Genomic DNA, 18322 nt, shown 5'->3' on the forward strand with positions numbered 1-18322 from the left:
ATTTCATTCTACTTTCTTTTGTATTAAGAGGGTAGCTATGAACACTCTTGAATACAAAGGAAAGCAAGAAATTATCTTTTCACAACAAAAAATTTTTGTCGTACCATTAAACAGAGTAGTGCTACTATATCAGTGATCTGATGGTGTATGTGTATCGACCAACTGTAAACACCTCAAGGTCTCCGGCCGTAATAGTGTCACTTGGCTCAGTGATTTTTTTCTCACTGGCCATTGAAGTTTGCTGACTGACCCCTAATTGGAATGCTTTTGGAACGCTTAATTGTTTATAAGGATTGGGTGGTTGTCTCATTGATATTTACCCAATATTTACTGATTTTATTTTGCATGTACACATATAAAAATTACGGTTTTTATCCAATGCTCTAATACATGTAGGTTGGAACGTTTGTTTCAATATAGACGTGTTCATAAATTCTGTTTAATATATGTGCATGATGTATATAGACAATGTACCAGGGTGTTCTGTCACATATGCCTGAATAAATCATGCAGGTCTTTTGGCATCATCTATTCTCAAGGACACAACTTCTGAAACTGCCCAAGCATTTTTGTCCATCATTGCAGCCTTGTGTTTATCAAGATCACTGGGTGTCATGGCGTCCTGATCCTCCTGAGACAAACCATGAAGGGGTTTGAAATATTCCCAACATATAGTCGCACCATCCACTAATGCATCACCTATAAATTTACAAATGATGAAAAATTTACTTTTACAATTGATGTCCTCTTAATGATATCCAATATTCAATGCAATATAAACCTAAAACATTTATAAAGAAGAAGAGAATTTAAGAGAATCATATAAAGTATTGTTGAGGGTAAATAATGAAAATCATAACCTAGCAGTAGCTTAAACCATAAATCTGGATCTTGTTCCATTTGGTTTATACTATTTGTCTACAAATGATCTTTATAGTGGGTTTGATCCCCGGCCGGATCAACCAAAGACTTTAAAATTGGTATTTGCTGCTTCTTCGATAAGCACGCGGCATTTAAGAGTTAGAGCAAAGACTGGTCGGCTCAGCCTTCTGTTTACTGCTGTTTTACTTTTTTTTATTCCCAAAAGGACATAAATTGATTTAAACATAAATTCAAATATATTACATATTATAAATTATATATATATAATATAGGGTAATTACATGAATATTGCTGAATGTTGTCACAAGTAGAATATTAACGTGCACGAGCTTGCGAGTGCAATTAATATTCCTTGAGGGATAATATTCACCAGTTTTCATGCAATTACCCTGTTATTGTATAGCAAAACCTTTGAAATGTCAAAAATTTGATTTTCAACATCGATGACGTCAATTATAGGTGCAATATCATGGAATATTGCACACTAACGTTTGGTTACGTACTACATTGAATATATGTTGCTGTACAATAAATACAAATATAGCATTTAGTAGCAATCTTACCAATAGCACTGTTTGTTCTCTCTGCTTCATTTTGTGCCGAGTCTCCACTGGCCCTATGGAATCTGACTCTTCTCACAGAATTCTGGATACGACACATTTCAGCAAATCTGAATTTAACTGCAGTATTATTAACCCCAACTCCAGGTCCGCCATCAGTATATTGAGAAATAACTGGCTTCACAGGATATATATTCATAGAATCAATAGAACGAATGATTTCTTCACACTGATCTTTCAAAGTTTTCAAATTCCTGATACAAATTCTCATGTTTTCACCTTTAAGATCTTGATTCAGTTTTTCAATTAACTGTAAAGCTTCTTTAAGTTTGTCTATTAGTTCATCAGATCCTGTATTGGGAAAATTTGCTAACACACGTTCAAGACGACGAGCAAAATGTGTTATCCTTTCTGATTCATAATGTGTATAATTTGATTGTCCAGATAATAAAGATGTTAAGTCATCATCAGTGGTACTGTCAAAGACATAAAATGCAGCATCATGGACCATCGCATAAAACTGTTTCTCTTGTATTGACTCACCGCGTTCAGGAGACATTTCAAATAAATCAGGTTTTTCATAGCGGAGACGCAACAAATCACTACCCCATACACAATCTGAGCTTCCAACATAGAATTTTGGACGGACAACAACACAACTTTGGTCATGGTCTTTAATCAATCTCTCCTTACCTAAAAAAAATACATAAAAAACACATATCAAACTAGAAAACTGACACATCATGATGGCCTAAGTCCAATAACTTGGAAACAAAAAATAAAAATGCTCCAAAATCGAAAGAGAGCCTCCTCTAGTGTTGCTAAATAATGTGTATAAATTTTTTTTCAAGTCGGTCACAGCAAATTTGAGTTATCGTACGACAATGAAAGGGCATACAGACGGACGGACAGAGTGATTACTATAGGGCACCCACCGAACATCGAAATTTCGACAAGATTTTTAAAACATATTGGTTTCTCTATCCTCTAATGCCATATTCCAGCATCCAGAAAAAGATCTGTCTCCTTCTAAATGGTATTTATACAACTTACCCTGTATTGTTTCAGTTTTCCATGTCATTAATCTAAATGAGCTAGGTGACTGGTACACCTCTGGTGTTGCAAAGTCATGTTGTGGTAGCTTTCTTTGTTTGCTTTCATCCGTCAAGGTGAGTATTTTACCAGCCTTTGTATCTCTCAATCCGACTGAATATGGTAAGAAAATATGCTTAGGACAGGGAAAGTGTTATAATATTGTTTGGAATTCATTTCGTTTGACGAAAAATTAAGATTTTCCGGGAAAAAAATAATATTTTTAGTGCCCAAGGAGGTGCACCCCGCCTGAACCTGCCTTGGCTCACAAGTGCTATAAAGAATAGTTGACTTACCATCTGTGCCTGGTCTGATATAAGCTTTATCATCAAATGAGATGTCCAGACTTGAATATCTGAACAAGCTATTGGTGCTGAACATGTCTTCTCTGTTTAATTTTACATGCGCCCTTTGATGATGGGTGAGCTCAGTACTGTGGTCCTCAGTCTTTGGGTTTTTTTTGGTACAAAAGAGCCAGTTACCTGTAATGTACATTGTATCATAATTATGGACATGAAATGATCTGCATTCTAACAATATAGTATTTACATTTCATTTTGGGATCAGTCAAGATTGCATAAACATGATAAATATAAATAAAAGAGATTAAATCACAAGTAATTAAAACAAATAATTTATTTATATGGGGTGATCTTGGAGTTGCCTTATCCACTTTGATCGTGTTCCAAATTTTATAGTCACACTTCCATATATTTACTTGTATGTGTTGTACGGCATGTTATATTTTCCAGATTTTACCATGATCAACATTTCAAGTTGCTATTTAGTGGCAGACATCACTTTCTCATTAAGAGCACCTGGGTGTACATTGTGCCTTGTGTTGTTGGGGTCTGTGTTGCTCATATTTTATTAAGTTCTTGCTATTTGTGTTGTTTCTGTCTTTGTGTCATTGTACAAAATGTCCATGTAATTTGTCTATGCTAATTGATTTACGATTTCTTGTTTTTTCCTTATTGTGCATGTTTTAGTTACACAAACAAAAACATGATGAAGAAACACAGGTTTTATGTGTGTTCATACACTGTACTATTATAGAGTAAATACCTTTATGTCTCTTGCCTTCAATTGTGTTAATTTTTCTAGGCCTTGCCCTAAGGTGTACTGTTTTTGCTGACTTCAACAACTTCTTTCCTCGTCTAATCAAATTATAATTGGCAATAGACAATAAATCTTCAAGTTTTACTCTGTGATTTAAATAGAGGACTGTGTCCTGTCTGCGTCCATGTGCTGAACTTTTGCTCTCGATGGCATTGGCTATAAAGTCTTCATCATCAGAGTCAAGCATTGGTCTTGCTCCAGCACCAAGTCTTCTTGCTTTAATTCGGTTTTCTTTTATAAGCTTCTCAGTTAATCTGTTGACGCAATAGTCATATTTGTTTTGGTCATAACTTGTCTCTTTGCTTAACAACTTTTGATTTGCATCCAGCTGTTCTTCAAGTATATCTTTTCTGGCACAGAAATCTTTCTCACGCATCAATGGTAATGATTTTGATTCAATTTTTTTGTCAATTTCATTGAGATCATCTTTGCATTTGTCAATTTTTTTTTTTCAACCTTAAGTTAATCATGTCTTGAGCTGCTACTTTTGCATTGGACATTTATGCAAAAACTTGTCGGGACTTTTCAAGTTTTTTTAAAGCAATATCTGGATTTATTCCTACAGCAATCAAATCACTTCGTCCAATCAATTTCGCAAGAATACATTTGACAATACTTCGATCATGCTCAGTATCCAACGTTAATAAAACTGTGTTTATATAACCATAGTCAATATTTTCACGTACACGTACCCTGATATGTTCTGCATCTTCAAAATCATCAGTTATTCTCTGCAATATACCCAAAATGTCCACTCCATCGCTATCCAATATAATATACTTTTTCTCATAGTTATGTGGATTATATACAATACATCTTACACCATGAACAGGATCTAAAAGATCGTCTTTGAATCTAGTCGATTAATCATCCTTCTCACATATAATGGAGCTCCCATAAAGTCAGCATATATGTCTAGACCAACTTGAAAATCTATGATTCAATTTGTCCGTTTGCTGGTATATCTTTCATAAATTGTTGGTCCAATACTTTCTAATCATAATGTTGATATAAAAGGTCCCCCAAAACACAAGACAAGGCATCGATTTTGTTATGAAGTACAATATAATTGGTTGAATCCCTCAACCTTTTGAGTTTTGATAAATTATCATTAACGGGTATAGTCTGTAATGACCTGTTAAATGTGTGAATTGTACTATCTGAAGTGACTTGTGTTAACTTCCTTTGAACTGCTCTTTTCTCAGAAAATGAAATGGAGTGTGGTGTTAAAGAGGGGATCTGTTCGTGTATATTGCTTTCTTTCAGGTGATCGGTTGAGGCCATTTTCAAGGTGGAAACCTCCATCCCCTCTAATCGTGTTTTGTGTTGCATATCTAGAACTTTTCATCATTCATGTGCATATAATAAACATCATGGTAATATTCTATAAAAGTTCGGATTTCTTCTAGCGGAAATGTCGAGAATATTACAAAATGCAAAATCCATCTCGGGGGAAGTCCGAATTCCGAATGAAAATCGGGTAACATTTAATTCTATATACTTAAATATATAGTGAACTATAAATATTTTAACGCAACTGAATTAGAAGTACAAACTATTACAGATATTTAAAGCCGATATCTTATATACTGAATGATTATATCTGATTTCATTTTAATACGGATATTCGGATTTTACTTACCGGCTTGGTTAAGTTTTAATCATTCATACATAACTTCCGGTAAATACGATGGGCCAGGACGACCGGGGAATCGACAGGAAAGTGCCGAGTCGAAGAATGCGACTGCACAGAATTTGTGGCATCAGATGCCATGAGTTGCGGATACTGTGGTGATCCACCAGCAAAACACCAAAACTTACAACAACACGTATCTAGCTGTACTGCCAGTAGCTCTACCAAAAATGTCACTCTCAGCTGTAATATCGGTAAGTACAAAAATGTACATGTAACTGTAGTAATTTTACATGTATATACAATTACCTGGAACTTTTCCATATCAGCCCTAGTATTATTCAAAATGTCAACCAAGAGCTTTTAATACCAGACAATATATATTCTTGTGCTCCACCCCCTTTCATAATTTTAAACTGTTAAAAACGTGTATTATTTAATATGTTCTCACAATTAAATTGGCGGCGACAGAGCCCTATAATAATCAGTTCATCTGTCCATCAGAGATTCCTCAGTCATACGATAACTTTTTAAATTTGCTGTGACTGATAGAAGTGAAATATATACACAACATTAAGCTACTGATTGGATTCTATATACTACATATTCAATTTTTTTAGGTTGATATTTGTTAAAATATTTTGAATAATACAATAAATTAACAAGTTTTCTTTAAATAAATAAACAGTCTAACCATAAAATTGCAAATCTGTTTCCAAATTTGCTGATTTGGGCAAATAACAAGACCGATTTTGTACCATCAACCTACCTTAAAAGGTGTATTTTACATTTGGAAATGGCTCTTCCTATAGCATACATTCTATACAACTATCTGTAGAATATGGTCGATATACTATAATATCTTATTGTATTATCAAAAATGGGTAAAATATTGTAAAAAATATATTTTTTATTGAAATTAAGTTGGTTCAAGTTTACTTCAAATGCAATTGTCCAAACATTATAGTAAATAATCTTGATCAAATGACCGATTTAAGGTAATATCTAATTCAATTATCCAAAAAATTGTCAAATTACCAGTAAAATGTAGAAAAATCCTTATTAAAACCGTTGACAGGTTTGATTATACATTCTATACAACTATCTGTAGAATATGGTCGATATACTATAATATCTTATTGAATTATCAAAAATGGGTAAAATATAGTAAAAAATATATTTTTTATTGAAATTAAGTTGGTTCAAGTTTACTTCAGATACAATTGTCCAGACATAATAAAAAATTATCTTGGTCAAATGGCCAATTTAAGGTAACATCTAATTCAATTATCCAAAAAGTTGTCAAGTTACCAGTAAAATGTAAAAAAAAATTATTATTAAAACCGTTGGTAGGTTTGGTGTAACATTATATACAACTATCTATAGAATATGAGCGATATACTGTAATATCTTTTTGAATTATCAAAAAGGGGTAAAATTTACAAAAAAATATAATATTCCAATAAAAATTAATTTGGTTCAAGTTTACTTCAGATACAATTGTCATTAGATATTAGCAAATTATCTTGATCAAATGACCGATTTAAGGTTAAATCTATTTCAATTATTAAGAAAATTGTAAAATTAACAGTACAATGTAGAACAATCATTATTAAAACCGTTGGCAGGTTTGGTGTTCCATTCTATGCAACTATCTGTAGAATATGGTCGTTAGATATACTGTAATATCTTATTGAATTATAAAAAAGGGGGAAAATTTACTAAAAAAACTATAATATTTTTAATAAAAATTAAATTGGTTCAAGTTTACTTCAGATACAATTGTCAGTACATATTAGAAAATGTCTTGATCAAATGACCAATTTAAGGTAACATCTCATACCATTATATAAAAAAAATCAAATTTACAGTAAAATTTAGAGAAATTATTATTAAAACCGTTTGCAGGTTTGGTGTTACATTCTATACAACTATCTGTAGAATATGGTCGATTTACTGTAATATTTTATTAAATTATCAAAAAAGGGGGAAAATTTACCTCAAATATATAAGAATTTTAATAGAAATTAATTTGGTTCAAGTTTACTTTAGATACAATTGTCAATACATATTAGAAAGCTGTTTTGATCAAATGACCATATTAAGGTATTATCTAATACAATGATAAAAAAAAATCAAATTAACAGTAAAATGTAGAAAAATCATTGTTAAAACTGTTGGCAGGTTTGGTGTTACGTTCTATACAACTATCTGTAGAATTTTGTCGTTTTACTGTAATATTTTATTGAATTATCAAAAAAGGGTAAAATCTTAAGAAATATAAGATTTTTAATAAAAATTAAAAAACAATTGTTCAAAGAACCATTGATGGTCTTTCCACCAGTAAGGATTTTTTGTATGAAAATATTAAAATTTGGTTTCTAATGTCAGTTGTAGCGTCAAATGACAGCTTGTTGAACGCTTATTCCAAAAATATATGGTTTCTATGGAAAAAAATATAGATAATGAAGATAATTGTTTTCTTCCGGTACAAATGATGTTATTTCCGGTATAGTTTGATAGTTTAATTGACACTGATTCCAAAAGAATATGGTTCTACATACTTTAACATTAATTTAGGACAACACATAGCTACTTCCGGTTAATAAAAGTTCACTTCCGGTTGGCTTTTACAAGTTCACATTGCTTGCAACCTATTGCAAAAAGTCCCATGTCTTTATCATGTATACATATGAGATAAAGGCAAAGGTCAAAATCTAGAACGTGAATTTTGTCTGACCTTGAGCTCAATTTCAAGGTCAACAACCAAGGACCTAAAATCAAAAGACCCCAGGCCTCTACTTTATATTGTTAATAAGTTATATTACCATACAACTAATATAAGATATAAAAGGGGGGAAAAGTTGCGTCAAATGTTTACGTACCCTTTTAACTGAAATTTATGTGTTACGCCATGTCGCAACACACATCTTGTGAAAATATTTTGTTGATATCTTATATGATTTCTGAAAATAAGAGATAACAAGCCAAAATCATATTTTTGAAAATGACCTTGACCTTTGACCTTGACCTCATTTTTCATTTTTTTTGGACCAAGGACCTCAAATCAAAAGAACCTAGGCCTCTATCACTTATGGTTTTCCAGTAACAAGTTTGTTTCATTTATTTCAATAAAAAGGGGAAAATAACTCTCATATGGAGTCTTTGTAAAGCTTCGGTGAAAATTAAACGTAACATCCTGAGGATATAACGAGCAATTTGGAAAAATAAATTTGTCGCTTTCTTTTACCGTTGTGGAGGAGATCTGATAACAAGAAAAACAGTGTTTGGGGAGATAACTCTTACAAAGAAACGTGTTCGGTTAAACAGGGTCATTTTCAAAAGCGTATAGACTGTATGATATCATATACAAAAAAACTAAGCAACATCTTTTGAAACATTTTTACACCGCAAGAAAAAAATTAGGCGGAAGAAAAAAAAAAAAAAATATAAGCGACATCTTGCGAAACAAAAAAACAGCGAAGGAAAAAAAATAGGCGGAAGAAAAAAAAAAATAATAATAATAATAATCAGAAGAAATCCAATAGGTCTTTCCACGGAAAAGTGGAAAGACCTAATAATAGGGAAAAAAACTGGAGTTGTCGTTCGTTTAACGTTGATAGGATAGATAGCACACAAACTACATTCAGTTGTAAGTGGAGGGTAAAAAAAATGGGGGGGGGGGCAATAGGGGGTCTCGGGGAGATTTTTTTTTTTTTTTATATTAACGGAACAGAATGGTTAAAAAGGCCTTTTTACAATATAAATCAATTGCTTTTAAAAAGCAATTGTAAACGGTCTTTCCCCCTTTGAAACATAGATTGGTTGGGGGGGGGGGGGGGGGGTTGTTTGTTTGTTTGTTTGTTTGTTTGTTTCTGTAAGGGGTCTAAAGTATTGTGTTACCGGAGACGTTTCATGTTTAGTTTGGAAAGTTTTTATTTTATTTTAGGTCCAGCGCGCGCGCCAGATTGAGGAGACACCACGTGACGCGGGTTTATATTACGAAAAACTTAGTCTTTTTATTTCTCTTTAGGTCGGGACGTTGGACAGACAACATCTATAGAGATGGAATGTACACAATGTAATTTGTCATTGTAGGAAATTGACATTTTGATCACAGTTCACCAGCAGTGCATGATTTGGATTTACTTGATCCGGTGTAACTTTAAAACACGTTTAAGGATTATTTTCTTAAAATGTACATTTTTCAGCACCAGTTTGTAACAGATAAGTTTTTCAATCCAGGAGCGGACATTTTTATTGTAGGATTTCACTGAGATTTACGGACCTAGCAAGCGATTTTTACGGCATTGCTATTTCTTTTCTCTAGGAAAAGTCTTGAGAGATATCGGCACCAAGTTGTTTTATGAACCTTTAGTACATGTATGCCCTGCTGACTGTAAATTTTGGGATCGATTGGACTTGTAGTTTCAGTGTTTAAGTGATAACAAGGAGGTGGATTTTTTTTCAGAAGAGATGTAAGATCAATATTAAAAACCAATTGTTCAAAGAACAATTGAAGGTCTTTCCACCAAAAAGGATCTATTTTGATATGAAAATATTAAAATTTAGTTGAAAATGTCAGTTCCTATAGCTAAATGATATATAAATATGAATTTCAAGCAAAGGTCAAAATTTAGAACGTCCAATTAACCTATGACATTGACCTCGATTTCAAGGTCATAAACCAAGGATCCCAAATCAAGACCCTAGGTCTGTATTATGATTATGTATGGTTCATGAGTAATATCACTTTGTGCATAATTCTAAATTTAAGAGGGGGCGAAAACTCCCATTTGTTGTTTACGCACCCTTCCAATCAAAATTTATCAGTAACGACAAGTCGCAACTTACAATTTCGTAAAGATAATTTGTCAAAATCTTATAGTTAATGAAAAAGAGTGAAAATAAGCCAAAATCAAAATTTAGAATTTGACCTTGACCTTTGACCTTGACCTAATTTTCATTTTTTTGGACCAAGGATCTTAAATCAAAAGACCCTAGGTCTTTATCACTTATAGTTTAACAGTTAGAAATGCATATCACTTATATCATATATAAAAGGGGGGATAACTCTCATATGGAATCTCTGGATGGCTTCGGTCAAAATAAAACAGAACATCCTGAGGATATAACGAACAATTTGGAAAAATAAATTTGTCGGTTTCTTATACGGTTGCGAAGCCTTAGAGATAACAAGAAAAACAGTGTTCGGGGAGGTAACTCTTATATGGGAAAGTATTCCGTTGAGCAGAGTTGGTTTTAAAAGCGTATAAACTGTTCGATATCATATTCCAAAAATATAAGCGACATCTTATAACAAATAACAGCGAAGGAAAAAAATTAGGCGGAAGAAAAAAAATAAAAAAAATATAATAATAATTAAAAACCAATTGTTCAAAGAACAATTGAAGGTCTTTCAACCAATAAGGATCTTTTTTGATATGAAAATATTAAGATTCAGTTGAAAATGTCAGTTGCTATGTCTTTATGACATAAAAATATGAATTTGGAGCAAAGGTCAAAATCTAGAACGTCCAATTAACCTATGACCTTGACCTCAATTTCAAGGTCATAAACATAGGATCCCAAATCAAAAGACCCTAAGTCTGTATTATGTATGGTTCATGAGTAATATCACTTTACGCATAATTCTAAATATAAGAGGGGCAAAAACTCCCATTTATTGTCTACGCACCCTTCCAATCAAAATTTATAAGAAACGACATGTCGCAACTAACAATTTAGTAAAAATAATTTGTCGAAATCTCATAAAGTAATTGAAAATAAGTGAAAATAAGCAAAAATCCAAATTTAGAATTTGACCTTGACCTAATTTTAATTTTTTTGGACCAAGGATCTTAAATCAAAAGACCCTAGGTCTCTATCACTTATGGTTTACCAGTTAGAAATGCAAATCACTTATAACATATATAAAAGGGGGGATAACTCTCATATGGAGTCTCCGGATAGCTTCGGTCCAAATGAAACAGAACATCCTGAGGATATAACGAGCAATTTGGAAAAATAAATTTGTCGGTTTCTTATACGGTTGCGAAGCCTTAGTCATAACAAGAAAAACAGTGTTCGAGGAGATAACTCTTATTTGGGAAAGTATTCGGTTTCGCGGTGTCAGTTTTAAAAGCGCATAAACTGTTCGATATCATATTTCATTTATCTAAGCGACATCTTACGAAACAAAAAAAACAGTGAATGAAAAAAAAAAATAATAATCAGAACAAACCCTATAGGTCTTTCACCTGAAAGGATGAAAGACCTAATAATCAGAAGAAATCCAATAGGTCTTTCCACGGAAAAGTTGAAAGACCTAATTGATTTGGTTCAAGTTTACTTCAGATACAATTGTCAATACATATTAGAAAATTGTCTTGATCAAATGACAGAATTAAGGTATTATCTAATACAATGATAAAAAAAATCAAATTTACAGTAAAATGTAGAAAAATCATTATTAAAACTGTTGGCTATTTGGTGTTACATTCTATACACCTATCTGTAAAATATGGTCGATATACTATAATATCTTATTGAATTATCAAAAATGGGTAAAATATTGTAAAAAATATATTTTTATAGAAATTAAGTTGGTTCAAGTTTACTTCAGATACAATTGTCCAGACATAATAGAAAATTATCTTGATCAAATGACCAATTTAAGGTAACATCTAATTCAATTATCAAAAAATTGTCAAGTTACCAGTAAAATGTAAAAAAAATCATTATTAAAACCGTTGGTAGGTTTGGTATTACATTCTATACAACTATTTGTAAAATATGGTCGATATACTGTTTTATCTTATTGAATTATCAAAAAGGGGTAAAATTTACTAAAAAAATATAATATTTTTAATAAAATAAATTTGATTCAAGATTACTTCAGATAAAATTGTCAATACATATTAGAAAATTGTCTTGATCAAATGACCGAATTAAGGTATTATCTAATACAATGATAAAAAAATCAAATTTAATGTTAAATGTAGAAAAATCATTATTAAAACTGTTGACAGGTTTGGTGTTACATTCTATACAACTATCTGTAAAATATGGTCGATATTCTATAATATCTTATTGAATTATCAAAAATGGGTAAAATTTTGTAAAAAATATATTTTTTATAGAAATTAAGTTGGTTCAGGATTACTTCAGATACAATTTTTTAGACATAATAGAAAATTATCTTGATCAAATGACCGATTTAAGGTATCATCTAATTCAATTATCAAAAAAGTTGTCAAATTACCAGTAAAATGTAGAAAAAAAATCATTATTAAAACCGTTGGTAGTTTTGGTGTAACGTTCTATACAACTATCTATAGAATATGGTCGATATACTGTTATATATTATTGAATTATCAAAAAGGGGCAAAATTTACTAAAAAAATATATTTTTAATAATATTAATTTGTTCAAGATTACATGAGATACAATTGTCAATACATATTAGCAAATTATCTTGATCAAATGACCGATTTAAGGTATTATCTTATTGAATTATCAAAACGGGGTAAAATTTACTAAATATTTTTGATAAAAATTAATTTGTTTCAAGATTATTCATGATACAATTGTCAATACATATTAGCAAATTATCTTGATCAAATGACCGATTTCAGGTAACATCGTATACATTTATAAATAAAAAATTCAAATTTACAGTAAAATGTAGAAAAATCATCATTAATACCGTTGGCAGGATTGTTGTTATATTCTATGCAATTATCTGTAGAAAATGGTCGATTGATATACTGTAATATCTTATTGAATTATCAAAAAGGGGAAAAATTTACTAAAAAAAATATAATATTTTTGATAAAAATTTATTTGGTTCAAGTTTTCTTCAGATACAATTGTCAATACATATTAGAAAACTGTCTTGATCAAATGACAAATTAAAGGTAACATCGAATACAATTATAAAAAAAAAAATCAAACAAATTTACAGTAAAATGTAGAGAAACCATTATTAAAACCGTTTGCAGGTTTGGTGTTACATTCTATAATACTTTCTGTAGAATCTGGTCAATATACTGTTATATTTTATTGAATTATCAAAAAGGGTAAAATTTACAAAAAAATATAATATTTTTAATAAAAATTAATTTGGTTCAAGTTTACTTCAGATACAATTGTCGATACATATTAGAAAACTGTCTTGATCAAATGACCGATTTAAGGTAACATCTATTTCAATTATTAAGAAAATTGTAAAATTAACAGTACTATGTAGAACAATCATTTTTAAAACCGTTTGCAGGTTTGGTGTTCCATTCTATGCAACTATCTGTAGAATATGGTCGTTAGATATACTGTAATATCTTATTGAATTATAAAAAAGGGTAAAAATTTACTAAAAAAACTGTAATATTTTTAATAAAAATTAAATTGGTTCAAGTTTACTTCAGATACAATTGTCAATACATATAAGAAAACTGTCTTGATCAAATGACCGATTTCAGGTAACATCTCATACCATTATATAAAAAAAAATCAAATTTACAGTAAAATTTAGAGAATTTATTATTAAAACCGTTTGCAGGTTTGGTGTTACATTCTATACAACTATCTGTAGAATATGGTCGATTTACTGTAATATTTTATTAAATTATCAAAAAAGGGTAAAATTTACCTCAAATATATAAGAATTTTAATAAAAATTAATTTGGTTCAAGTTTACTTTAGATACAATTGTCAATACATATTAGAAAACTGTCTTGATCAAATGACCAAATTAAGGTATAATCTAATACAATGATAAAAAAAATCAAATTAACAATAAAATGTAGAAAAATCATTGTTAAAACTGTTGGCAGGTTTGGTGTTACGTTCTATACAACTATCTGTAGAATATTGTCGTTTTACTGTAATATTTTATTAAATCATCAAAAAAGGGTAAAATTTACCTCAAATATATAAGAATTTAAAAAAAAATTAATTTGGTTCAAGTTTACTTTAGATACAGTTGTCAATACATATTAGAAAATTGTCTTGATCAAATGACAGAATTAAGGTATTATCTAATACAATGATAAAAAAAAATCAAATTTACAGTAAAATGTAGAAAAATCATTATTAAAACTGTTGGCTAGTTGGTATTACATTTTATACACCTATCTGTAAAATATGGTCGATATACTATAATATCTTATTGAATTATCAAAAATGGGTAAAATATTGTAAAAAATATATTTTTTATAGAAATTAAGTTGGTTCAAGTTTACTTCAGATACAATTGTCCAGACATAATAGAAAATTATCTTGATCAAATGACCAATTTAAGGTAACATCTAATTCAATTATCAAAAAATTGTCAAGTTACCAGTAAAATGTAAAAAAAAATCATTATTAAAACCGTTGGTAGGTTTGGTATTACATTCTATACAACTATTTGTAAAATATGGTCGATATACTGTTTTATCTTATTGAATTATCAAAAAGGGGTAAAATTTACTAAAAAAATATAATATTTTTAATAAAATAAATTTGTTTCAAGATTATCTCAGATAAAATTGTCAATACATATTAGAAAATTGTCTTGATCAAATGTCCGAATTAAGGTATTATCTAATACAATGATAAAAAAATCAAATTTAATGTTAAATGTAGAAAAATCATTATGAAAACTGTTGGCAGGTTTGGTGTTACATTCTATACAACTATCTGTAAAATATGGTCGATATTCTATAATATCTTATTGAATTATCAAAAATGGGTAAAATTTTGTAAAAAATATATTTTTTATAGAAATTAAGTTGGTTCAGGATTACTTCAGATACAATTTTTTAGACATAATAGAAAATTATCTTGATCAAATAACCGATTTAAAGTATTATCTAATTCAATTATCAAAAAAGTTGTCAAATTACCAGTAAAATGTAGAAAAAAAATCATTATTAAAACCGTTGGCAGTTTTGGTGTAACGTTCTATACAACTATCTGTAGAATATGGTCGATATACTGTTATATATTATTGAATTATCAAAAAGGGGCAACATTTACTAAAAAAATCTGATATTTTTAATAAAATTAATTTGGTTCAAGATTACATCAGATACAATTGTCAATACATATTAGCAAATTATCTTGATCAAATGACCGATTTAAGGTATTATCTTATTGAATTATCAAAACGGGGTAAAATTTACTAAAAAAAATATAATATTTTTGATAAAAATTAATTTCGTTCAAGATTATTTATGATACAATTGTCAATACATATTAGCAAATTATCTTGATCAAATGACCGATTTCAGGTGACATCGTATACATTTATAAAAAAAATATTCAAATTTACAGTAAAATGTAAAAAAATCATCATTAATACCGTTGGCAGGATTGTTGTTATATTCTATGCAATTATCTGTAGAAATTGGTCGATTGATATACTGTAATATCTTATTGAATTATCAAAAAGGGGAAAAATTTATTTGGTTCAAGTTTTCTTCAGATACAATTGTCAATACATATTAAAAAACTGACTTGATCAAATGACAAATGAAAGGTAACATCTAATACAATTATAAAAAAAAATCAAATTTACAGTAAAATGTAAAGAAACCATTATTAAAACCGTTTGCAGGTTTGGTGTTACATTCTATATAACTTTCTGTAGAATCTGGTCAATATACTGTTATATTTTATTGAATTATCAAAAAGGGTAAAATTTACCAAAAAATATAATATTTTTAAATAAAAATTAATTTGATTCAAGTTTACTTCAGATACAATTGTCGATACATATTAGAAAACTGTCTTGATCAAATGACAGATTTAAGGTAACATCTAATACAATTATAAAAAAAAATCAAATTTACAGTAAACTGTTAGGAAATCATTATTAAAACTGTTGGCAGGTTTGGTGTTACATTCTTTACAACTATCCTGATAATGTGGCCGATTTAAGAGGCTTATTCTCATTTCGCCTTAGCTGTCAAAGTTTATATATAAAATTAATCCCAGTTTGCCTTAGTACAAATTTTCAGGTACACAAGAATTAACTAAGGCGAAATGGGAGCTTCTGTAAACAATAAAATTAAGTTGTGTTTTGTTTGTATTGCAATTAGTTGATATTTGTTATTTTGATGTCAAATTCTACCATGAAATACTTTTTAAAGGAAAGATATCTTTTTTTTCATTTTTGGTGTCCCACTTTTTATAGTTGCTCTTTGTTTTCCTGCGTTTTTTTTTGTTTACTAATGTGTTATATTTTGTAAAAAAAAGTCTTATTAGAGATGACAAATTGGAAATAAACATTTCATATTTTAATGAATAAATAAAGACAAATATCATATAAGTACAAGGCACTGATATACATATTTGAATGTTCAAGGTTAATTTAGTTTCCAAGTTTGAGGATGTAAGATGCTGCATCGCCATACTGAATATAGTCAGTTGTACCATTGTGTAGGGTTTCCTTTAACGTTGTGAATCTTTCTTCTATTTATCTATACTTCTTTGCTTTTCCTCTCATATTGCCACCTGCTACACACTGTCATGATTTTCTTTGCCTCGTAAGCTGCTTACTCTTTCTTGAACACATTGATAATTTAAAATATATTTGGATGTGTTGTTTTGGCTGTCTTTTTGATCTTGTTATGATAGCCCTCTAAATGGTTATTTGTCCTGGGTCCTTCTGTCTAGTGGTGGTTCCAGGTTGTTTGTAGGTTTCTGTCCTCTCTTCATATCACAATTATACGTTAACTTGGTGCAGGTATTAATTAAGTCTGTGGTGCGTTTTCCAAGGAGTGTATTCTTGGTTAAGTATTTGGTAAATGTGATTGCAGTTTTGTCTGGTTTCGAATGAAGGCAGTTTTTGTGCAGTCTCATTGGTCTGTGATCTCACGATAAACTTAATTCATTGGTTATTTGTTCAAATCTTGAAGAAGTCAAGTAATTGAATACCATGGATATATAATATATATAATTAGCACAGTTTTGGAGATTTTTAAATATTTTTTTATTAAAGTTATAATTAAACAAGTCTATGGGCAAATATTGGTTTTTTTTTTCTTTCTTTTAAACTTTTTGTGTTGCATATTGTAAAGGATAATTAAATTATTTTGATTTTTCTAACTGCATGAAGTAAAAAAAAACTGTTATTAAATATCAACAAACAATATTTCAAGAGAAGCAACATTCCAACTACATTTTGTTATTTTAGATTTTTCCTGATCACAACTTTTGAAATCATAAAAATGGTCACTTTTATTAAAAAAAATTATGAAAGAGAAACAAATTCCTAATAACATGTTGTTCAAATTGCTATAAAAACACAAAGGTTTAATTTGTTTATTCAATATTTTTATCTCAATTCACATTTCGCCTTAGTTCAGTTCCCATTTGGCCTTAGTATATTTTATACCATTTTTACCTGGAATTCACAGCTAAGGCGAAATGGGAACACACCATTTAAGATACCATCAGAATAAATGATAAAAAAGGGTAAAATTTACTAAAAAATATAATATTTTTGAAAACAATTAATTTGGTTCAAGTTTACTTCAGATAAAATTGTCAATACATATTAGAAAATTGTCTGGATCAAATGACCGAAAAAAGGTATTATCTAATACAATGATAAAAAAAATCAAATTTACAGTAAAATGTAGAGAAATCATTATTAAAACTGTTGGTAGGATTGGTAATGAATTCTATACAACTATCTGTAGACAATGGTCGATATACTGTTATATCATATAGAATTATCAAAAAGGGGTGAAATTTACTAAAAAAAATATGATATTTTTAATAAAATAAATTTGTTTCAAGTTTACTTCAGATACAATTGTCTATACATATTAGCACATTATCTTGATCAAATGACCGATTTAAGATAACATCTAATTAAATTATCAAAAAATTTGTAAAATTAACAGTAAAATGTAGAAAAATCATTTTTTAAACCGTTTGCAAGTTTGGTCTTACATTCTATACAACTATCTGTAAAATATGGTCAATATACTGTAATATCTTATTGAATTATCAAAAATGGGTAAAATTCTGTAAAAATATTTTT

At 29.5% G+C, this 18322-nt stretch overlaps 1 protein-coding gene across 1 annotated transcript; it reads right to left on the reverse strand.

Moving 5' to 3' along the window:
• Positions 1 to 480: 480 nt before the first annotated feature.
• LOC139495791 (uncharacterized) lies at positions 481 to 4097 on the reverse strand. The gene is made up of 5 exons (XM_071284164.1): positions 3600 to 4097; positions 2831 to 3016; positions 2496 to 2648; positions 1446 to 2135; positions 481 to 699 (listed from the first exon to the last, which is right to left on the reverse strand). Exons 1-5 carry the CDS (start codon positions 4027 to 4029, stop codon positions 506 to 508), a joined length of 1653 nt encoding a protein of 550 aa, XP_071140265.1. The 5' UTR covers positions 4030 to 4097; the 3' UTR covers positions 481 to 505.
• Positions 4098 to 18322: the final 14225 nt, after the last annotated feature.

The sequence above is a fragment of the Mytilus edulis genome, chromosome 11 (genome assembly GCF_963676685.1).
Source record: "Mytilus edulis chromosome 11, xbMytEdul2.2, whole genome shotgun sequence".
Classification (NCBI taxonomy): domain Eukaryota; kingdom Metazoa; phylum Mollusca; class Bivalvia; order Mytilida; family Mytilidae; genus Mytilus; species Mytilus edulis.

What these genes read in the sequence shown, in the direction of transcription:
- LOC139495791 (XM_071284164.1), bottom strand. Translation starts at nt 4,029, where the DNA reads ATGCGTGAGAAAGATTTCTGTGCCAGAAAAGATATACTTGAAGAACAG. An exon ending in TGAAGGCAAGAGACATAAAG is followed by an intron (nt 3,017 to 3,599) that starts GTATTTACTCTA and finishes TGTACATTACAG; the next exon opens with GTAACTGGCTCTTTTGTACC. An exon ending in TATCAGACCAGGCACAGATG is followed by an intron (nt 2,649 to 2,830) that starts GTAAGTCAACTA and finishes TACCATATTCAG; the next exon opens with TCGGATTGAGAGATACAAAG.